The sequence below is a fragment of the Phoenix dactylifera genome, unplaced genomic scaffold (assembly GCF_009389715.1).
Source record: "Phoenix dactylifera cultivar Barhee BC4 unplaced genomic scaffold, palm_55x_up_171113_PBpolish2nd_filt_p 000713F, whole genome shotgun sequence".
Taxonomy (NCBI): Eukaryota; Viridiplantae; Streptophyta; class Magnoliopsida; order Arecales; family Arecaceae; genus Phoenix; species Phoenix dactylifera.
In genome coordinates, this window is record NW_024068092.1 from 5,360 (window position 1) to 26,254 (window position 20,895).

At 39.0% G+C, this 20,895-nt stretch overlaps 2 protein-coding genes across 5 annotated transcripts; one reads left to right on the plus strand and one right to left on the minus strand.

The window, feature by feature from the left end:
* The first annotated feature begins 2,303 nt into the window (after window positions 1-2,303).
* Window positions 2,304-3,247, plus strand: LOC120106964. The gene is made up of 2 exons (XM_039120095.1): window positions 2,304-2,431; window positions 2,534-3,247. Exons 1-2 carry the CDS (start codon window positions 2,317-2,319, stop codon window positions 2,869-2,871), a joined length of 453 nt encoding a protein of 150 aa, XP_038976023.1. The 5' UTR covers window positions 2,304-2,316; the 3' UTR covers window positions 2,872-3,247.
* Window positions 3,248-4,691: 1,444 nt separating this feature from the next.
* On the minus strand, window positions 4,692-19,075 carry LOC103700383 (glucomannan 4-beta-mannosyltransferase 1-like). Of its 4 annotated transcripts, none has more exons than XM_026802085.2 (10): window positions 18,925-19,075; window positions 18,456-18,799; window positions 10,330-10,428; window positions 9,045-9,297; window positions 8,155-8,265; window positions 7,322-7,458; window positions 6,421-6,543; window positions 6,032-6,231; window positions 5,606-5,800; window positions 4,692-5,305 (listed from the first exon to the last, which is right to left on the minus strand). In XM_026802085.2, exons 1-10 carry the CDS (start codon window positions 18,929-18,931, stop codon window positions 5,125-5,127), a joined length of 1,650 nt encoding a protein of 549 aa, XP_026657886.2. In that variant the 5' UTR covers window positions 18,932-19,075; the 3' UTR covers window positions 4,692-5,124. The 4 variants fall into 4 exon arrangements, with proteins under 4 accessions (XP_026657886.2, XP_008780554.2, XP_008780566.2 ...); XM_008782332.4 differs by having other exon boundaries at window positions 6,421-6,534; window positions 18,925-19,072; XM_008782344.4 differs by lacking the exon at window positions 6,421-6,543 and having other exon boundaries at window positions 18,925-19,074.
* Window positions 19,076-20,895: the final 1,820 nt, after the last annotated feature.

Below are 20,895 nucleotides of genomic sequence, written 5' to 3' on the forward strand. Positions count from 1 at the left end.
ACGAGCAGTTGATATTTATTTTAGTGAAGCACAATAGGAACTATGAAGTTGTTATATGGGAACTCTAATTGTGAATAAATTATATTAGGAAATACAGGTTGTTTAAGAAGATTAAAGTTGTCCTCCAACTAAATTTTGACATGTTGTTTAAAGTAATTAGGGCATTGCTCTTAATAGATGTTCCGGAGGCATTTGTTAACAGGACCCCAAAATAATAGAGGTGTTATAAGGTAGGAAAGACTGGTGCCTGGTGGCCTTACTTGGTTGCTCAAATTTTCTGATATCTATCATATTATCTTTGTCTGTCTTGATTACAATTTTTTTTTCCTTTTAAAGTTCCCACATGGAAGTGGGTAGCTTGATGGCCATCCAAGCCTCTGGGCTTTAGAGCGAGGGAAGGAAATCTGGCTGACTTGTTTTGATACTTTTGTTTTATGTCCCAAGGCCAAAGAATATCTATTATTTTCAAAAAACAAGCAGTCTGATCTGGCCTCTTAATCCTTTTGTTTCCCTCGTTAGTCAACTCCAACTTGACACCCTTTAATTGCAATGGCTTTGACAGGTACGATAAATAATCTCTCCTATTGCTTGTAGATGCGATGATGTATATACACCCTTGTGTGAGACTCGTGCTAGAAACTTGAATCTTGAAAAATAATGGTATTGTCACATGCTGAACTTGTCAACCTTCAAAATGGGACGTTGGATGTGTGATGTGAGATTGATGCTTATATTTGTTTATTTATATATGTGCTCGTGTGTGTTGTCCAATATGTGCTTGAAGTCACTGCAGACCCAACACTCACAGAATTAATACCTCATGATCTCGTGGTTGAATTTGTTGTACTCAGTTGATCCAATAATGCACGAACTAACATATCCAGTTGGTATAGGTCAATGGATCAGAACATTATGGAAGGTATAGTATCTACTCTAAACTAACCCAAATAAAAACTAAATAATGATACGCATCAGGCTGGGCTGCTGGGGTTAGGGGAAGTAGATATGTGAAAATCTCACCTCACCATCCCCAAAACCAGAATAGTCTTTCAGCTGCACTAGGTATATTTAAGAAATATGTGGTTTTAATGCTAAAATGATTTGATACACATGCAAATCTAAACAAGTGAGAAAGTGAATAAAATAAAATAAAACAAAGTCAGGAGAAGGAACAAAATGTAAAGAAGTTCGTCATCTAAGGTCTCTAGAAGTGCTCTCTTTCATTCTGTTCAGGATCAGCAAGTTAACCTCTATGATATCACAAAGACACGAGGACAGTGTATGAAGGAAGCATGGATGGTAGGTGGAAATAGGTGTTCTTGGATGGATCCCCAAGTTATACTTCAGTTAAAATGTGTTTAAAATAAGAAAGAAAAATAAGCATTTGGTGCATGACAAAATAGTAGAAAGCAGAAAAGTTATGCAAAGATAGTTAAAAATAGACCTTTAATTTGTCACAATGCTTTTGAGCCATAAATTTTTTTTCTCCAAATCTTCATGAAAGATATTTGCATGATTGATGCACAAAATTATGCATCAATCCCAACATTTTCTCCAAATCTTCATGATTTTTTATTTTTCAAACTTTGGTTGAGAAAAATAAATTTCATTGACATGATGCTTGTTAATTAATACCAACGCAAGTTCTTTCGCCTGAAAAGATTTTGAATTTTAAACTTCAGGAGAAAGGAAATTCAAAAACTGATGCACAAAAGTGAAAAAGATTAGATTATGTTTTACCTTTTGAGTCCTGTGAAAAAGATACTCAAAGTGAGATAGTGGGAGAGTATAAACTATCATATGTTGAGATGATCTAATCAAGATCAAACTAGTACTTTTTGGGATGCGGGAGTTTTGAACAATCTAGCTGGAGAAACTGTCGGGAAAAAAAGGTCATGTTTAAAAGATAGTCGGTCAGAACTTATCTCACTAGTCTTTTTGATAATAATTGTCTGGTTTTCTTGAAAATATATTTTTTTCATGATAACCATAAATCAATCTTAGAAACCGGGGGACATGGAAGATCATCTTTTATATGGCTATGCATCTCCTGGAGAATATGTGACTCTCTCTCTCTCTCTCTCTCTGTCCCTCTCCCGCACCCCCCCCCCCCCCCTTTCTCTTTTAGCTGCTGCATTCTGGTTCTCGGTGTCAGCATATATGGCTGTTCTCAAGCAGCGAGATAACTACCCTGTCATGGATTTTGAGCTGTGTTGTTGGTTTTCAGTCTTCCTTGCAATCTTTTGGGAATGTTACTAGTGCCTGCATGCCTGTTCTTGCTTAACTGGAAGTTTCTTTCCTGCCATTCTTGTTTACATGATGTTCTTTTCCAAATGCAGAACTAGCCACTCCAGGAGTTGGAGAACTCGGGATTATATTTGTAGTTGTGCTGACATGGAAGCACAACCTAGCATATCTAACACTTTCAGTGGTAATATTTTTATACTTCTCTGGAACTCCAATAGTTTGAATGCAAAACCCAAATCCAGATCCCTATTTGAGCTGTTTTTATCGGTCATTGATTGCATTGCAGGATTGAATCTGCTCCCTGGATCAAAGAGGAAGTCTCCTGCAGATGCTGGTGAACACCATGAGGAAGAATCAAAGCGTTTACAGAACCCAACAAGCTCAGATCATGTGATGAAATCCAAGCGAGGGAAGCAGACTTTCATTGCTAGACCTTGGGAGTCTGACTTAGCTATGAGTCCAATTGATGTTACGGTAGATTACCATGCTGAAATGAATAAACATAGTTCACTTGGTTGTCTTCAAACCTCAGCATGTGCTGTAGAGGATAGCTTATCCAAAGGTTTCGAAGGATACCTTTCCATAGGGTGCTGTTTCCAGTTTGATCAGAAAAGCAGGGTTTGATACACATAAATATACCTCAAACCTCAGCATGAACGGTCGAGGATAAGTTATCCATAGGTTTTGAAGGATACCTTTCTAGAGGATGCTTTTTGCAGTTTGATCAGAAAAGCAGGGCTTCATACACTTGAATATACCTCCAGGAATGTTTGGTTTGAGCTCATGCTTCAATTATGAATTCCCGTGGTCTTCCCCATTGCTGCAATTTATTCTTATGGCATTAATTTTCGTCATTTGTTCATGTAAGGTATTTAAGCTTAGCAATTTTTTCTCAATGTTTGAACTTGATGTATCAATAAGTAAGACACGATCAAATCTACCTTTTTCATGAGCTTGTTTTCTCGATCTGAGTGTGAATGCATGTTGAAGTATTTCTAGACATTGTTCTCCAACCGATTCTGTGGCATTACTTAGAGGCTGTTATATTCTGGCTCACAGTAACTCTTGCTTGGTAATTTTTTCTTAAAAAGTGGTCAGTGGCCAGTCAATGTGGTTCTGTGGTCGATGGCCGAGTGTTTGCAGGGTCACTCTATTGTGTGCGCATCTCATTCTGCATAAGTTTTATGGACTAAAATCAGAGAGAGCTGTCTTAGATGCCAAGAAGGCTTTCCTTGATTGTTCCAGAATGAGTTTGATGATCACCAGGTTCCTGGCAAGAGTATTCCTTGGTGAGATAATGCCCCGGTAGTTCAGTTGCTTTCCAATCAGCTGCTTTTTTAATTCTGTTTTATTCGCCTTTTTTTTTTTTTCCTTTGTGGGAAGAGTCTCCATTTCAGCTGCTTTAAAGACTGTCGGCTAAAGTGCACTCTGAATCTCAGGTAGGCCTGCTAATGATCCAGGGCGTATTTCTGGTCATCCGAATCCCAGGCCCGCCATTGGCTGGTCGTTCAGACAGGGCCCCTGGGCAGCCTTATATCCATGTTTAAAATCTTGAAATTGGTTATTCTTTTTGAACTTGTCTGGAATGTTTTCTTGTCTATTGCTGACGAGTACTCTTGTAGCTCTTGCATCTCATTTGAACTGTGTTTTTGGAGGTGAATTGCATCAGCCGCGTCTAAGCAGGGTTGCTAATGAGCTGTTACCATACAATTTTTCAAATTTCCATGGTAATTTGAGCCAGACTTCTGGTAGTGTGTATTCCAAATCTTGGATTTACTCAACTGGAAAAGAGCATTGGCTACCTACATTTAGGTGATCTCGAATGTAGCAGGCCCTTGTTATTGATAAGGGATATATAAAGCACAACTCGCCCCTATCTCCTAAGTTAAATTCATACATGAACTGGCTACTAAAATTTCTGCTTGTTCTACTATCTTTTTCTTGTCATATAATCAGCTCTCTTCAGCGGTGTCGAAGCCAAACTCTCTTCTGGTGGGAACCAAGTTCGCACTCCGCATGCCATATGCTAGGTCACAGGTTAATTGGCCTTGGGAGAGGACAGAACTGAGAGCTCCTACAATTCTCAACAATATCAGATAATGTTGTATGAGCTTCTGAGGGGGTATAAACTATTTATGAGCCTAGAGAATAGTTTTTTTTTTCCTCCTAGAAAAAGGCATCGTAATTTCTACATTTCTCCAAAAAGAAAAGGAACAGAGTAATCTTTAAAAAGGGGGGGGGGGGGCGAATGCAGAGTAAATTTTTCTCCTTTTTCTCTCTTTTACAAACTAGTCTTTAGCTTATTCTATGGGGCGGCAGCATTGGAGTTTCAATGAACGAACAGAGAGGATAATAGACTAAAACAAAACTAATTTAGTTCACTCAAAAAAAAAAAAGGAGAAGAAAAGAAAAGAACAGGAAGAAGACAAACTAATGCATGAAAATGAGAAGGACCCCCTTCAGCTCTGCTTCCATGGGTACTATTTTATTATTCATCAGCATGGCAAGTAAGATTGTCTCAATCAAATAGAACATTTACAAATGAACAAAATAATGATGGAAGACTTCTCTGTTCAGAAATAATGATGAAGATCCAGATGTGTTGCATCGAAACGAATAACAGTTCAGTTGCATGAAAAATTTTCTTGTTGATCTCTCTTTAAGAAATTAGCCTACTGAGGATGCACTATCTTTTAGCTGCCATTGTGGAAGCAGTCTACTAGTGTTTACCATGGCATCAACTAATTGTTTCTCCACAGTATGAAGCTTTGATGGGTCCTCTTATTCAGTTCAAATTTACACAATGGAAATGCGAATCCATAAAAGAATTTTGACGTGGGGGAAGAGATTAAGATGGTGCTCAACATATCTTCATGTTCATACTGCATTCGCCTGCTGTGCCCCCGGTATAAAGATGCCAACGTAACCAGAGCCCATTATGAAGAATGAGATGGATAGCGGAAAAATGTATATGAAGTATTGATTTCTGCTGAAGGCGTAGTCATAATATGCACATACGAAGAGGAATATTCCCATTGCAATCTCCAGGAAAAGGAACCTGTTAACAGATAGAGAAGTTGCCAAGCTTTAGTATGCATGGTTTTACGCTTGGTGAAGCCAGACGGTGTGAATCTTTCATCCTTAAATTCCAAGAAATAGAAAAGTTAGTTCATATGCATGAGCAATGCTTATCAGCTTCTGACCACATGCAAGCGTAGCACTACAACACAGCAAAAGGATTGTAAATAAAGCTTGAGATATATGCATTATTTTGATTCGATCTTTGTCAAAAGAAGTTAGAGATAGATGTGCATCGATGATTCGAGAAAGAAAGAAATAACAAAGGTTCGAAGAATACCTTTCCCAGAATTTCTTCTGAAAGGTCCTAGCAGCATTAACAACTGGTTTCGTCTTCAGCATGTTTCCTAATTTCTCTGTGACAACCCATTCATTTACTCTTCCAGCATCAAATAGACCAATATACACAGCTTTGCATCGGTGCAAGGACATGACATTCTCGAAAAGGATCCAAATGAAAGTTAGATGCAGAGAGCTGTGATAAAGAGGCAATTTAAGGTAAGCAAGCAGGAATATCAAATAAAATAAATTTCTTACAAAAATCAAATACAATAAGTCAATGTGCAATACCTTTTTGATGCCTAATTGTTTTTAACTTTTAAACTGGTAGGTCAAGTAGAACTACGTTGTTGTTTAGCAAAAAGAAAGCTAAATATTATTGACAAGTGAGATGATCGTGAGGGGAAACACTGAAGAAGATTCAAACCTTGGGGTTCCAGCTGCATTGAGGATGGTAATGATGGTTGGAATATAAACAACTCCCCACGTAGGAATCTTGACTTCAGGGAAAAAAGTAGATAGTGGAATCACCACACAGTAAAAGAAGAAAGTAACGTTATACGATACAATCCTTCGGGCAAAAAAGAAGTTGTAGACCAAAAAAAATTTCCTCCATATGGACACTTTCTGCGACAAAAGAATTAAAAAAAAAAAGAAGAGAGAAGGCTTCAGCAAATTCATTAATCTTTCTACCAAGTGAAATGCAGATCTAACAGACATGGGTAAAAATAATATATGCACCATTCATCATTGCACGCATACATTCATCAAGCTTGTTGATTACATCTAGCTTTTCTTATAGTGGGTGAAACTGACCTTGGCCTTAATAATGTCCCAAGCCATTTTCTTAAATAAATTTGCAGGTCCACAAGCCCAACGGTGTTGTTGATATCGATAGGCCTTGTAAGTGCTTGGTAGTTCACTTTTAACCTGGCAGGTCCATATAAAGAACATGTGGGTATTAACAATTCGACATACAGCTTGACTTAAATTATAAGTTAATTAGGAGTTGCCGGTCATTACGCTTAGTTTTTTTTCACCCATTTGTTATGTAAAGAGATTAGTATTCCATGAATATGAAAGTTCAAGTTACTTATATCTGTCTGTAAGGGATTTTTCAAGACATAGTTTGCTTATCTTCCATTCATGATGAACCCCTCATCACTGTTTGTACCTAAGGGTATATTTACATCTTTTGGTAGCCAACAATCTTGTTAGGAGGGCCCAAGTCAAGTTAAGATTTAGGAGCCATTGATATAACACTAAACAAATCATGAAACGGATTGGAACTCGATTTTTGCCAGACATAAGAAGCAGCATATATTTCAGCAAGTCATGTCCTAGCTATCAAGGCTTTTCCCAACTAAGCAGGATTGGCTTTACAAATCCTTATTAGACTGTTGCACCCAAGAATTTCCACTTCTCACAATTTCCATTCATGCACCTTTCATATCCTACATCCTTCCTGATCTATATATTAAATGTGGATCAAGCTTTACCAAACAGACGTATGATATGAAGCTGTCCAAAGAAATAACTAGTCTGTTATGAGTTAGTACTTTTTCTGAACTTTTCCTTCTTTTTTTTTGTGGGGGAGGGGGGGTAGTGGGTGCAAACATTTTTAAACTGCTTGGAATTTTGTGATTGCAAATATACATGCCTCGTGATCGTAGGATATCTATAATCATGTACTTCATTGTGCCAAACAAATAGATACCTCAAGGTCACCAATATATACAAATTTCCAGCCCCGGAGAGTAGCTCTGACTGCCAAGTCCATGTCCTCCACAGTAGTTCGTTCCTTCCAACCTTCAGCTTCTTGTAAAGCTAAGATTCTCCAGACACCAGCAGTCCCTATATGTGGATGAGATTAGAGAAGAATTTTGATCGAGTTATATGGCTTGTAAATTATTAGGATATTAATGACACTAAATGTTGTCTTGCTTCTTGTAATAGGTAAATTAATGTGCAAGAAATAGCTAGTCTAGTTTTTTCTTAAAAAGATAGCCCATGTAGTGTATTTGGATTCGACACACAGAGTTTCGAAATGAGTTTACACATATCCCATACACGAAATGAGAGGACTAATTAGTATGTAACAAGCAATCATGGAGTCTGTGTCCACTGTATACTATAAAATAATTAGCAAGAACAAACTCGACCACCTGCTTCTAAATATCACCTGCTTGACCCACTTCTTATATGTGTTTGCCTCATGGGAATTAATTTATGGATTGATGACTTGCCTATATCTAAAACCATCAATTTGGTAGCTTCTAATCATACCATCGAGAATGCACCTTCATCATTGCTTTCTCATGGAAATGCTATCATATCTATTTTGTGACTGGAGCTCGTCTTCTGCTCCTTATTATTCAAAAAAGATTCTGTGCTTGGTGAAAATTTTCATTTGCTTGTGCCATAAAATTTCGCGTTGGCAATCGGATTTTGTAAGAAGAACCTACGCTATTGTTAATTTTTTTTGAGCAAAATGCCATTCTCTAAATTTCATTCTATGTTAAAATTCATTCTAGAGATGGATGAACATACCATTGAAACCAAAGAATGCAAATGTTGATGAGCCTGATTGTTGCTCCACCTTGAAGTGGTAATTCAGAGACATCTCTTGTATCCTTGTCATTATGCATTCGTCGGCATTCACTGGAGATTAATAAACAAGACATCATCAATTTTGGTATAATCACATGAAGTTGATCAATTGAGAATGATGTGGGTTCATGTTCAAGAATGTATTCCAGTGTTTCTCAAAATAGATTTTATTTCAATGATAAAAATTGTAGAAATACTGATATTGGCCTGACATCATAGATTGCTTCAGCTGGATGGTAAGTCACTGGCACGTCTAGAATGGGATACAATTAATATTAGGGACTTTGTTATGGTTCAAAGCTAATGTTATAATTTTTGAATAAACATGATCATGCTTTAACAATTATAGAAGAATCAATATGCCACCAAGTCCAACAACTGAATTTATGAATTTCTATGGAAACGGTACCAAAAAAATTGCCATAAAAATATATTAATTTCATCTGACAAATATCTTTTTTTTTTTCCTTGAAGAACCAGAATGGGAGAAAACCTGGTCAAGATCAAGCAAAGCAGGGAGTTGAACCCAGATGACTAGCATCAACACCCAATGACTTGACCAACTGAGCTAGTTGGCATCTTCTTATCTATCTAAAATTTAACATGTGAGGCTATATTTTCAAAAATTTTAAACTTTAAGGACTTTAAACTAAATTTCTCTAACTACTCCATGGTTTTTAGGTTAGGAATTACATAAACACATATGATACTCTAACAAATTTTTCACAAACATATCCCTAAGTGGGAAGGAGAGATTAGCAAAAGTTATTTTCTTATTTTATAACATGAACCAGCTAGAATGCATCGAGTTGAGTACAACATAAGCTTACCGAACATCCAACGAGCTTGAACAAGAGCAATTTTAGGATTGTGGATGAAAAAAGGAATTGTTCGCATGAGAAAATCACATGGGGGCTGGTGATCTGCATCGAATATTGCAACATAGTCACACTTCTTCACATAGTCAAGCTCCATAGCTTCTTTTAGAGCACCTGCTTTGTACCCATTTCTATTATCCCTTGACACATAATGTATGTTCATTCCCTTCCTCAACCATCTTTCACATTCTTTTTGCACTAAATCCTGTGACTCAAAAGGCATCATATCATGCTTATGAAACAAGAAAGAAATACCCCCTATGCATGATATAACTAAAACTATTTGTATATTTTAGGTGGAAAAAAATGTTTTGCTGCAATTAACAGTCTATGCCAATTTTTTTCTTTTGCAATCATAGACATAATATATGTTTGGGTTAGTTTTAAAGATAAAAGTCAGAATGCTTTTAAGAGGCAAAAGTTGCATTATATGGTTGTCCAAATAATGCACATTTGGATAGCTCTTGCTTGATTAAATTTTGCAAAAATATCGTCATATAGAGGTGCTTGATAAGCTAAATGAGAAAAGTTGAAGGGGTAAAATGGCATCCCGGAAGTCTTAGGTTCAAGGAGGCAGTAGGAGTGATCAAAAAATTAATTTATTGATTCCACGGAGTAGCTGATGAGTTTCAGTTTAAGAAATTAAACCTTGTCTTTGTCATATTATAAGAGAGGTTAGTAGATTACATATTATAGGATCTATGGGGCTACAGACTAGACTGGCTGAAGAAGCTGAAATTGATTAAAAAAATCACTATTCAACGTTGCTGAACTATAACCAAACATGGAACTCAAGCCCATCTTTTTTACCCAATATCAAAGGAAAAAAATAATCTTCATAAATACCCCCTAAAATATTTAAAAGAAATAAGACATCCACATATTTTAACTTATAGTGGTGATGCATGGCATATTTTTCTGATATATATATATATATATATATGAGAAATATGGTGGGAACGCCAATACCAAGGTTTTAAGAATGATACTATCAAGTGGAAATGATGCCAACCAGCTAAATTAAGAGGGGTTGTAAATACAAGCACCTATAAGGAAAGATATGGGAACTCATTCATTCTTCATTAACCCTCACGCGGAAGAGAGCGAGCTAGGTTAGTTAGCGTCAGAATTTTTACATGAAAACTCATGTGATTCAAGTAATACAATATTTTAGGTTCCACATGCTGTAAAAAATAGTAAACTAATAATTTCCCAAAGAGGGGAAGGTAGATCGAACCTTGATTGCTGCATCTGTTGAATCATCGAGGACTTGTATGATAAGTCGGTCGGATGGCCAATCAAGTGAGCATACAGCTCCTATAGACAACTGGTAGACCTGCAGTGCAAAAATCTCTCCGATTATAGATATTAACTTTATAAATAGCATCAACAAGTAGCATAAGAATTAGAATCAAGAGTTAGTTTAAACAAGCACTGGAACCAGAAGATCAAAATGAAAATGATAGTTCTTGAAAGAAATGTAGCATCTTGCATACATATGTCAATGCATTACAAGATGATTTTTTTGCTGAAAAAATCTACCAGCAATTAGCTTGATTATTAAATGAAATTAAATATTAAATTGCATCTGAAACCTGGACTGAGACCAAATTTTTGATCAGCAGAATTTGTTAGTTAAAAAGGAAATAACTTCCCAAAAATAACCCTAAGGAACCAATGGTCATTTGCCCTATGGTATACCCCTTGCCACTTGGGCAAGGGGTTGGGGGTTTGATTTCTATTGGAAACAACCCTCGAGGAGCAGGTGATTGGCACAAAATAAAAAATAAATCAGTCTCTTTCTAGTCTATAAAAAAAGGAAAAAAATAAAGAAGATTTGTAGTAGCCCACCTCCTTGGGCCTGTGGGCCGGCTCGAAGAGGCTAGGTCCAAGGCCAATTGTGCCCTATGGCACAAGGCAAGCAGAGAAGACTCCTAACCAGAATCTTCTTTCTCCCCAATTTTGTCGGACCTTAGGCCAGACCTTAGGGACTTCATCTATTTAAGGCTCCCCATCTCCTCCGTTGAACACCGTCCACAATAACTCCACAAATCACCGCCAATCTCGAGTTTCTTCTCCAAATTTTTCTCTTGATTCTTCACCGGCAAAGTCATCAAACCACCTCGTCGGACTAAGATAAACGTTGTTCGACTCTCTCTCTCTCTCTAGTCTCCGAGCCACTTTCTCCTTGATTTGCACCGGCGAATCATCGGGATTTGATCCGAAACAGGGTGCCCTACTTTGGCCCCTTTTCTTCTGGGTTTCATCACCACTGGCTGTCGGATTAGGCCGGGCTTCGACTCTTCTTGGGACCCTTGAGATCATATAGCTGTTGGTCGGGGTGATCAACCATGATCTAGGCCAAGTTTGGTGTGGATCCTTTTCTATTTTTCTTGTTTCTTCCTCTCGTCGGCGGACCACCGTCACCGATTGTGCCACGGCTGAAGGCCGCCCATGGCCGTCGTTGCCGGGGCTGGGCCTCTTTGGTGGCCATCACCCTGATCCAAGAAGAAGAGGGAGAAATGGCTCTCTCCTATTTTGGAAAAAAAAAAGGAGCCCTCGCTTCTTTCTCTCTCCTCTCTTTCTCTTTCCTCTCTCTCTCTGCATGGTTTAATGGACCCAGTAGGAGGCTCCCAAGTGTTCTCTTTGTGGAGCCAGGTTTACCCCAGTAGAGGGTCCTGGACTAGTATTGCTATGACCATCTATCATGCTAGCCTTCACTCTGGTATTCGTCGGTGCTCCTTGGACCCTGACCATCAGCAACCGGGCATGTTACCCTTGTCATATTTGATACTTATTCCTTGATCTAATGATTTAGAAAATACTATTTTGACATATTTGAGAGATTGGGCATCATAGGACTTTACCATTATGAATCTCTAATGCGTTATTTGTACCATGGACTGATTCTTATTTCTTGAGTTGACTGGTTTGATTAGCCAGAGTAGACCAACCTAGATCATCAGATACTGTTACCTAGTTGACCCTGTCCTTTCTTCCTTCTGACCATTGTCAGCTACCATTGAACCCATAATTGATAATTCCTAATTTATTATTCTTTCTTGATTGGATACACGTTTTCTGATCAGATGGATTGAGTTATGTTGTGCCGATCAATTCAAGTAATTAGTTGTCGCCAACCAGCCGACCTCATACCTCATTCTATATGAATTTATTTTCATAGTCGGTCCTGATTTGTATGGAGGTGCAGTCATCCGGATAGAAAGAAGCCCAACGAGATTCTACACTCTAGTTCTAAATCAAAATAAGGCCCTGACCCTTTATTTATTTTTAATTTGCAATTGAAGGAGGATTGAGAATATGGGTAATTCAAATATTAGAACTCTAAAATTAGATAATTTATTGAATAATTGATTCATCAGTATGGCGAGTGATTGATAAGAGATAAGTTGGTTTTATATTAATATTAAATTAAAATTAAATTGACTAAACATATTAGGTGTGGATTGGTAGCATTGTAGCTGCATTGAATTGCGATATAGGTAAGAATCTTTGTACACTCACCTGCATGATTATAGATATTTTATACACATACGTATGATATGCTAATGATTAGGATAAGTAAGCTGCAAGAATTCTTTTATGATAGTTTCGATATTAAATTATATTTTGATCATGTATAATTGTGATTGATAGTATGATGGATGCATATATGAGTATAACTTATATTTGCATAATCGAACTAATGGACTGGTGTTCTGGACTAACCATGTTATATAGATTGCTCCATCATAAGCAAAAAACGTAACCGTGGTTAGTCTAAATCTGAAAATAAAAAAAATGGTATATGAACGTGAACTTGATTGAATGAATAAGGACTCTAGGCTGAACTCATTATTATCGATTACCCCATCACAAGCTAGAAATGTGGCACTATCGATTGTCCTGTCACGGGCGAAAAGTGTGATACCTATTGATTGCCCCATTACGAGCGAAAAACGTAATTAGAATTTGGCCCAAAGCTGAAAAAATAATTTATCTTAGATCCAGATCGGGTTAAAAAAGCATGGAATGAAAAACTGCTTAAAAGCACTATTGAAGATTTATGAGATATTGTATGATATCTCATTCTTGAGTGGTTGGATTTCTATTGATATTTGACGTATATAGGTATACTTTTATTCGAGCATTATTGATAGTCGGTTTGTAATTTTATGATGTGCGTAATAATTTTTTGTTATTTTCAAACTTATATTATTATATTGATGTGGATATATGGGGATTCTTACTGGGCTGTAAAGCTCAGACCACCTCTTTCATTTTTCTTTTAGAGTCATAGGATGTTTGGTACTTGGTTGTGGTTAGAATCATAGGTGAATTAAAGGATGAATAGATAGACTATCACTAAAACTAGCTGAATGATTAAATTTTGTAATTGTACCAGTTTTGTTATTTATTATGAATTGAAATCATTATTGTTCAATGATATTAAGGTTGTAATAAATTTTTAAGCATTACATATTCTCTTGGGTTTTGCCGTAAAGAGTATGCGGCCGTGTCATAGCCGACCCAGGTGTTGGGTTCGGGGTGTGACAAGATTATTCTCATGCCCTAATTAGGATTTGGGTCAACAAAGTTTTCAAGTGAAGCATGGCAAATATAAACTTGGAAATCATGCATTATGTGGTCCCAAGAAATCATATAACCATGCACCATGTGGTACCAAGAAATCCAAGTTTGGTGGTTGATATTGGCAACAGAGTCCACCGTGGGCCAGATCAGTAAACATTCAGCCTGAGATGGCACATGAGTTGATCATTTCATGCATTCTGCAGCCACAGAAGGTTGATATATTTCAAAGTATTTGGAGTCGTGTGCTTATATTATCTCCACTTTCAAATTTGACTCTACATGACAAAGCAAAAATAAGTCTAAGATACTTGAATATGGCTATATATAAATCTACTAGTTAGGTTACACACTGAATATTATTTTTTTTATAAAAAAGTTAATTTTAAAATTAATGATAGATTAATCCAAACTAAAGATCCATGCTGATTTATTTTACGTTCGTAAAACTGCATAAAACCAAAACTTATATAGTTCGGAGATCTTTAACATATATATATCAAGTAAATATATAAAGAAATAGTTACAATATGCTAATGTGCTAAAATATGGCAGGTTGCTGTTTCTCAAAAAGAAAAAAAAAACATGACAGGTCATCTAAACCAATTTCATGGATCATGATTCATATATCTTAAAACATGGGCAAATTTAAACTCGATAAAGTTTGATAATTAGATTAGATCAATACATAATACCATTTTAATTAGCAAAAAATGCATAATACCATTTTTTGAGAAATATGGTAACTATTTACGATCATGTTTGAATTTGAGACCTCTCTTATAGACAGAAGGGTGCCAATTAACTAAGTTAACAACTATTAGCATATCATATAAATCATTCATTTCATAAAGCATGATTTAAAATACATGATTTTTGTTGTTAGACATTATTTTAAAATATAAATCATGTCCGAAAATTTGATTCTCTAATTTGGATGACCCTTCATGATTCGAACCATAATCCAAAATTTGATTCTTTATATTATAAAGCCACATTCATGTTGATATGTAATAATTGCTGCCCATTTTGTAAAAGTATTATTGTATTTGCCTTGCTTCTTAACTAATTAAGAGCATTTTTTTGGATATACCATCTTCTCCTTTCTTTGATAGAGAAATATAAATTGAATAGCAATCAAAAATAAATGTAAGAAAATGATCTCAAATCCACCATATCTGACCATTGGCCAATGATAGAATAACTTCTCCCTATTACACTACCATATTTTACTTGGGGGACAAAGACTCAGGGCAATCTTAGGACATTCCCTTTGCTTGGATAACAAACAAAATATGGGCAGGTTGCATGTCATACCAAATTGCCTTGTATCACGGACGTGGCCTTCCTCTCCATCCAAACCCGTTCTTTGTGCAGCATCTGATGGTCCAGCCGAGCAAACGTTCTTATAAGTCCAAACCTAACCTCATGTATTTAATAGGTGACATTATGAGTCCTCAAACCCAGCATTCAGTGCTTCCCTCAAAACAAGGGCCAAAGGACGACGTGCGAGGGTGAAGGACCCATGCAAATTGCCCGAAGACCAAAGTGGCGGAGAGACGGTCTATAGTGGAGATCCTGGGGGTGGGAGAGCAGGAGGGCATGATGACTTATTTGGGGGTCCCGCTCTCCTGTCAGCGGCTGCGGCGTAGGGACTGTATATCTCTGGAGCTCAGTATCAGATGCAAATTAGAGGGATGGCAGATGCATACACTTTCTATGATGGGTAGGATCACTCTGGTTCGATCAGTTCTTACCTTGGTTCCCATCTACCTACTTTCCAATACTCTTATTCCAGTTACAGTCCTGAGGTCCCTTGAGCAACTATTCAGGAACTTCATTTGGGGGAGGTGCAGTGGCAGAGGGGGAGTCCATTTGATGGCATGGGATGTTGTGTGCCAGCCGATTAGCCACGGAGGTTTGGGGGTGCAGTCCCTGGTGGCGATGCGGGAGGCCCTAGCGGCTAGACATGCAGTTAGATTTGTGCTTGAACCCGAGAGTATGTGGTCCTCACTGATGAGGGCCAAGTATGGTGCCTTGGCTACTGGGGTGCGAGCGGGTCGTCACCACTCACCGATCTAGAGGGAGATGTGCACTAGAGCAAGGGTGGTGCTTCCAGAGATTAGATGGACCATAGAGGACGGCCGGTCTATTGATGTGCTGGAGGATAAATGGGTGACCGAGTTGCCGATTTGTCGCATGCCGACCATAGTGGATTCGTCGAGATTAGCTGGTTGCAGAGTTAGCGAGCTGCTGACCTCAGAGGGGGGTCGATGGAGGGAGGAGATGATCCAGGAGGTCTTTGGGGAGCAGTTGGCGGAGTCGGTTCTGTCTCTTCCGATTTCCGGTGATGGGAGGGCCGATAGGCTATTATGGGTCCCGACGGGACGAACGCGAGTGAGTGCCAGTGATCTCCATGCATTGATCGGGAGGGTACCAGCTCGTCAGATTGAGGGTGGTTGGATATGGAGGTTGCGGATTCACCTGCGAGTAGCGTTATTCATCTGGAAGGTGGCCTGGGGCTGCCTTCCTACGAGGAGCTTGTTAGCCCGGCGTGGCATGGCGGTCTCTCAGTATTGTGAGGAGTGTGCAGATATTGAGGAGACGACAGAGCATGTTCTTCTGCAGTGCCCCAGAGCCAGAGAGATATGGAGGAGGTCACCGGTCATACTACCCGACTCGATAGTCTCTGTGCAGGATATGATTCAAATGCTGAGAGCCTCCACGCAGAGTCCCCGATCTACAGAGGCAGGGATTTTGATGGCATACTTGTCCTACCACATTTGGTTGGACAGGAATGCCGGCCTATTTGAGAGGAGGAGGTTGTCCCCGAGGAGGGTGGTGGATAGAGCGACGCTATATGCGAGGGAGGTCCTAGCGGCTACCGTTCGATTCTCTTCTGGGATAGTCAGGGACACCTGAGGTACTTTCCACGCTACTTCAGCGCCCCGGTTTGCCCTTGTTTCTTGGGTACCCCCACCCCTTGACTATCTCAAAGTAAATTTCGACGGCAGTCGGTCAGTGGATGGTGCAGCAGGAGGAGTTGGATTTGTGATTAGGGACCACCTTGGCAGGTTGATAGCAGCAAGAGGGCGACGCACACTAGGACTCACAGTGGTTGGGGCAGAGCTGCAGGCTACCTGGGAGGGTATATCCTATGCGTGGCAGGTACTTGGTGTGGAGCGGGTCTGCCTTGAGGGAGATTCAGCTGTGGTTATCGACTGGCTCCGAGGGGCGGATCGGTTTGGGGATGGTCACCCCCTCATCCGGGAGATCCGGAGGGTGGTGTGGCTGTTGGGCGAGGTTCAGATAGGACATGTGTTCAGGGAGGCGAACAAGGCTGCAGACTGGGTCGCCTCTTATGTTGCTCGGCATTCCGGAGATTTTACTTGGACGTCTGCTTCTGACGTTCACCCTTATTTGCATCTTTTACTTTTCCGCGATTTAGCAGGTTGTACTCACGTTAGAGCTATATGAAATGAGTAACCGCTTTTACCAAAAAAAAAAAAAAAAAGAAGAAGAAGAAGAAGAAGAAGAAAGAAAGAAGGACCCCATGCAACAGTATGAGGTACTGCAAAGGCTGTCACTCAGCCTCGTGACTTCACTTTGGCATGACTTTGGACATCTTTTATTTCATTTCTGGATGAAATATTGTCATGGATTTTTATCATTTTCTCAAGGAATCATGATGTCTGATTTGGATATAACAACTGGGCAATTAATTTATATGTCTCATTTATCATATGTGAACTGACATTTCCGTTATGCTTTTTTGTCATGCTGCATGGACGAATCACTAGGAAAAACCTAGAAAAGATCGCAAAAATTTGAGAAAGAGATGAACCTAGCCTCTTCCTTGATCCAGATGCTGGTCAAGAGACATACACTTGCTTCCTTTCTTTCTGTCCTTTTGTTTTTTGTTTTTTGTTTTTGTTCACTCTTGATATGAATTGCGAGTCCCACACAAGACTTGTACTATATTTGACATTAAGATTCATGGTTAATAGAGCGCCCAAGCGAAGCGTCAATTCTCCCACAGAGTATTCCACCATGAGGGCCTCAGCCAACCATCACTCGCCAACCCTGGCCAGTACAAAACCATGTGATCTGTTCCCGTTTACGTACCCCACTGGCTTCTTAGAAAAAAATTGACAAGGGACCGTCTCACTCTTTCTCCAAGATCAGTAGGTTTTCTACTATTAATCCTATAGGCCTTTAAGAGATAATAAGGGCGAGAGCAAGATGTTAAGGATTTCCCAACGTGAGAAACGGTAACGTGAGACTCGACAACGGATCTCCTAACCAGTTTCATGGGAATGTTTTCCTCCTTTGCGGGTCGATGTCACACACAGCAAGATCTGTGCATGATCCAACGATCACCCAACATTTTATTTGCTTAAATCTAGCCGTAACCACTGGCAGTGAGCCAAAACAGTTCCTTTCGACTCCCATCCCAGTCTTTGTTTCCCTTTGACGTGACCTGACGAGAGACAACTGGCCCTGGACACACCCTCATTTGTTCCACATTAAATCCTTTCATCCAAGCCAAGGCTCCTTTGCCACATGAATTCCGTCAGTCCACTGCATCCACCAGTAGACTGTGGCAGCGACAGAGTGGGTGGAGCCCAAGTCCAGCCCTGCAAAGCCAAATGGGTGCATGCTCCCTATGGCTCAGGTCTCTGATCACACTGAGAACCTAACCCAAACTTATGGAAACTTATGGAGGCAGAGAGAGAGAGAGAGAGAGGATGATATGGGTTAGTAATTAGGTACCTCTCTCTCATTAAACATGGGGATTTGGACAAGGACCATGGGGTAGGCAGAAGAGCCCAGCTCCACATCCCCTGATAAGGGCTCCCATCTGTAGACCTTCTCCGGCGTCCGGCGGAAGACCATAACGTAGAGGCTGACGGCGGCCATGGACAGCTTCTCGACAACGAGCATCACCGACATGACGAGGCACGAGATGACTGCGGCCTTCACGGCCGGGACCAGCACCGCCGCTCTCACCCACCACCATATCGACTCGATACGATGCAGCCCAACGTCGGCCGACAGCGAGGAGCAGATGTCCCATGCTTGTGTCAGGTAGAAGGCCAGAGGGCGAGAGAGATGGGCTGCATTGCACCAAAGAAATTAATAGACCCATGCAAGGCAGCCATTACTTGGAAGAAAGTCTTACATGACTGCATTAGTGTGGAAATAATGTACTTTAGAGCAAGAGATAGAGTAGAGTTGGTACCTTCCATGGCTTTGTCCTCCACCTCTCCTCCTCCACTGTGACCCAGTGCCCTTGATAGATCTGTCTTTCCAAGCAAAGGAGGCCACTTCTTAAGGATTGGGTTGCGCTTTTGAGCAAGCCAAATGATTAAAATACCTATGATAAACCCAAGTGTGAAAGCTGTACATATGGTGCTGGCTAGGATTGGGACCACCCAACTAATATATCTATCTATATATGTATATGTATACCATGTAGTGAGATTTGTTGTTTATATACACAAATATATTAAAAGTCCTTTTCTTAAGAAAATGAAAATATGAAAAAAAATCTTACATGATTTTCTAAATGAGTAATTAGCTTATCAGAAAGATTCTCCAACAGCTTTCTCATGTCAATTTATACATCTATAACCTCAGTTATTTGAGATAAAATAATTATGTAACAAAAATATTGCCATCAACTACTCTCTTAAGATCTATCAGCATGTAGAAGACAGACCGGGTTAGAGCAGGACAATTAGAAATTGTTGCTAATAAAAGATACTCTAAATTTACACAGCATTCTTTTAAAAATGGTGTATGTTTGGTTTCATATTTTAGGAAATCAAATGTTATTGACTCAATCCATCAATCATGGCAAGATTTCGAGTAGGTTATTCAGCCAAAACATTTTCAACCTTCATGTGCAACATGAAAATCCCAGCTATAATAGCTACTTTAATTAATTGATTAATGATAAGAGAAAACGCCACCCAATGAGCCGAGGAATGATGGAATAAGCCATATGAGGTGCTCTGAATTGGCACGGCACCAAGCTGTCAACAAAGGACCTGTTCGCCGTTAAACATAATCTCCTCCTTGCTCTATTCCTTCTGAAGGGTAAGTTTAGAAGTGGAATAACTTAACCCGAATAAGTGGGTTAACTTATTCCTTCTTCTCTTTACTATATATAAAATAAAGTATTTTGAGCTGAGTTAAATAGGATAAACAAGTGCATAATGCATCAATATTTATTTTACTTTCTAAATAGTAGTTGAGTCTAGCTAGCTGCTTCAAATGTTTGATCGAAAAATAAAAAAAATAATTAGTTTTTTTTTTTTGCTGCAATGGATGGCTCATCCATCTCTAATGTAAATACATCCAAAAAAGTCAAAAGATAATACGTTACGGAGTGCGCCCTAAAATACTCCCAGAATGATTAGCCACATACGAGGCTATCCAATTCGCAGTTTTATTGACTTATTCTCTTCTTTCATTTTCAAAAATAATCCAAAATAATTGATGAGGAAGAGGACAATATAATTTTACATTCACGAGAGGCGTAGGTAGGAACAAAATAATGTGGCCCACCCACACCAATAATTTAGGGAAGATACTTTAATGCGTCAAAGGGAGTGAAGTATGACAAGTGCTTCTACGTGTCACCAAAACTACCACAAAGCTCTTTCTATTTATGTCAGAGCTTGAACGCAAAGCTCTTCTTCCTTCCTCTCTCGGCGGTGAGAGTCCTCAGGATACTGACTGCCGAGAGCTCCACCGACACTTAAAAACTTGCTTTGCTCGTGCCAAAAAAGACTCATTGATTAGAAAGGCCTGTGTGCCGCCGAGGACATCTAAATTCTATCTGGATAGAATAAAATTTTATTTCATGTTCAATTTGCAGTTCTCACCTTCAAATTTTCTCCTTTTTGCTAATTTTAAACTATTTAATGAAAAAGAAAAAGAGAACAAGCTGCAGCTAGAGCAAGGTTTCAATAATGATGCTGTTTTGACTAATCCCAATGAAATTATTGATGACTATCATAACAATCATAGTGCTTGTAGCATGTTATTTAATCTATTGTATGATTTCAAAATTTTAAACTGATTCTAATACTTACTATAAAGGTATAAAATTATAATTCAAGAGAGTCGACAGTTCTATTGTGGACCCTTGGAGCCATCTTGGGTAGATTTCGACAGGATTATACGACAAGATCCATCACTTTCT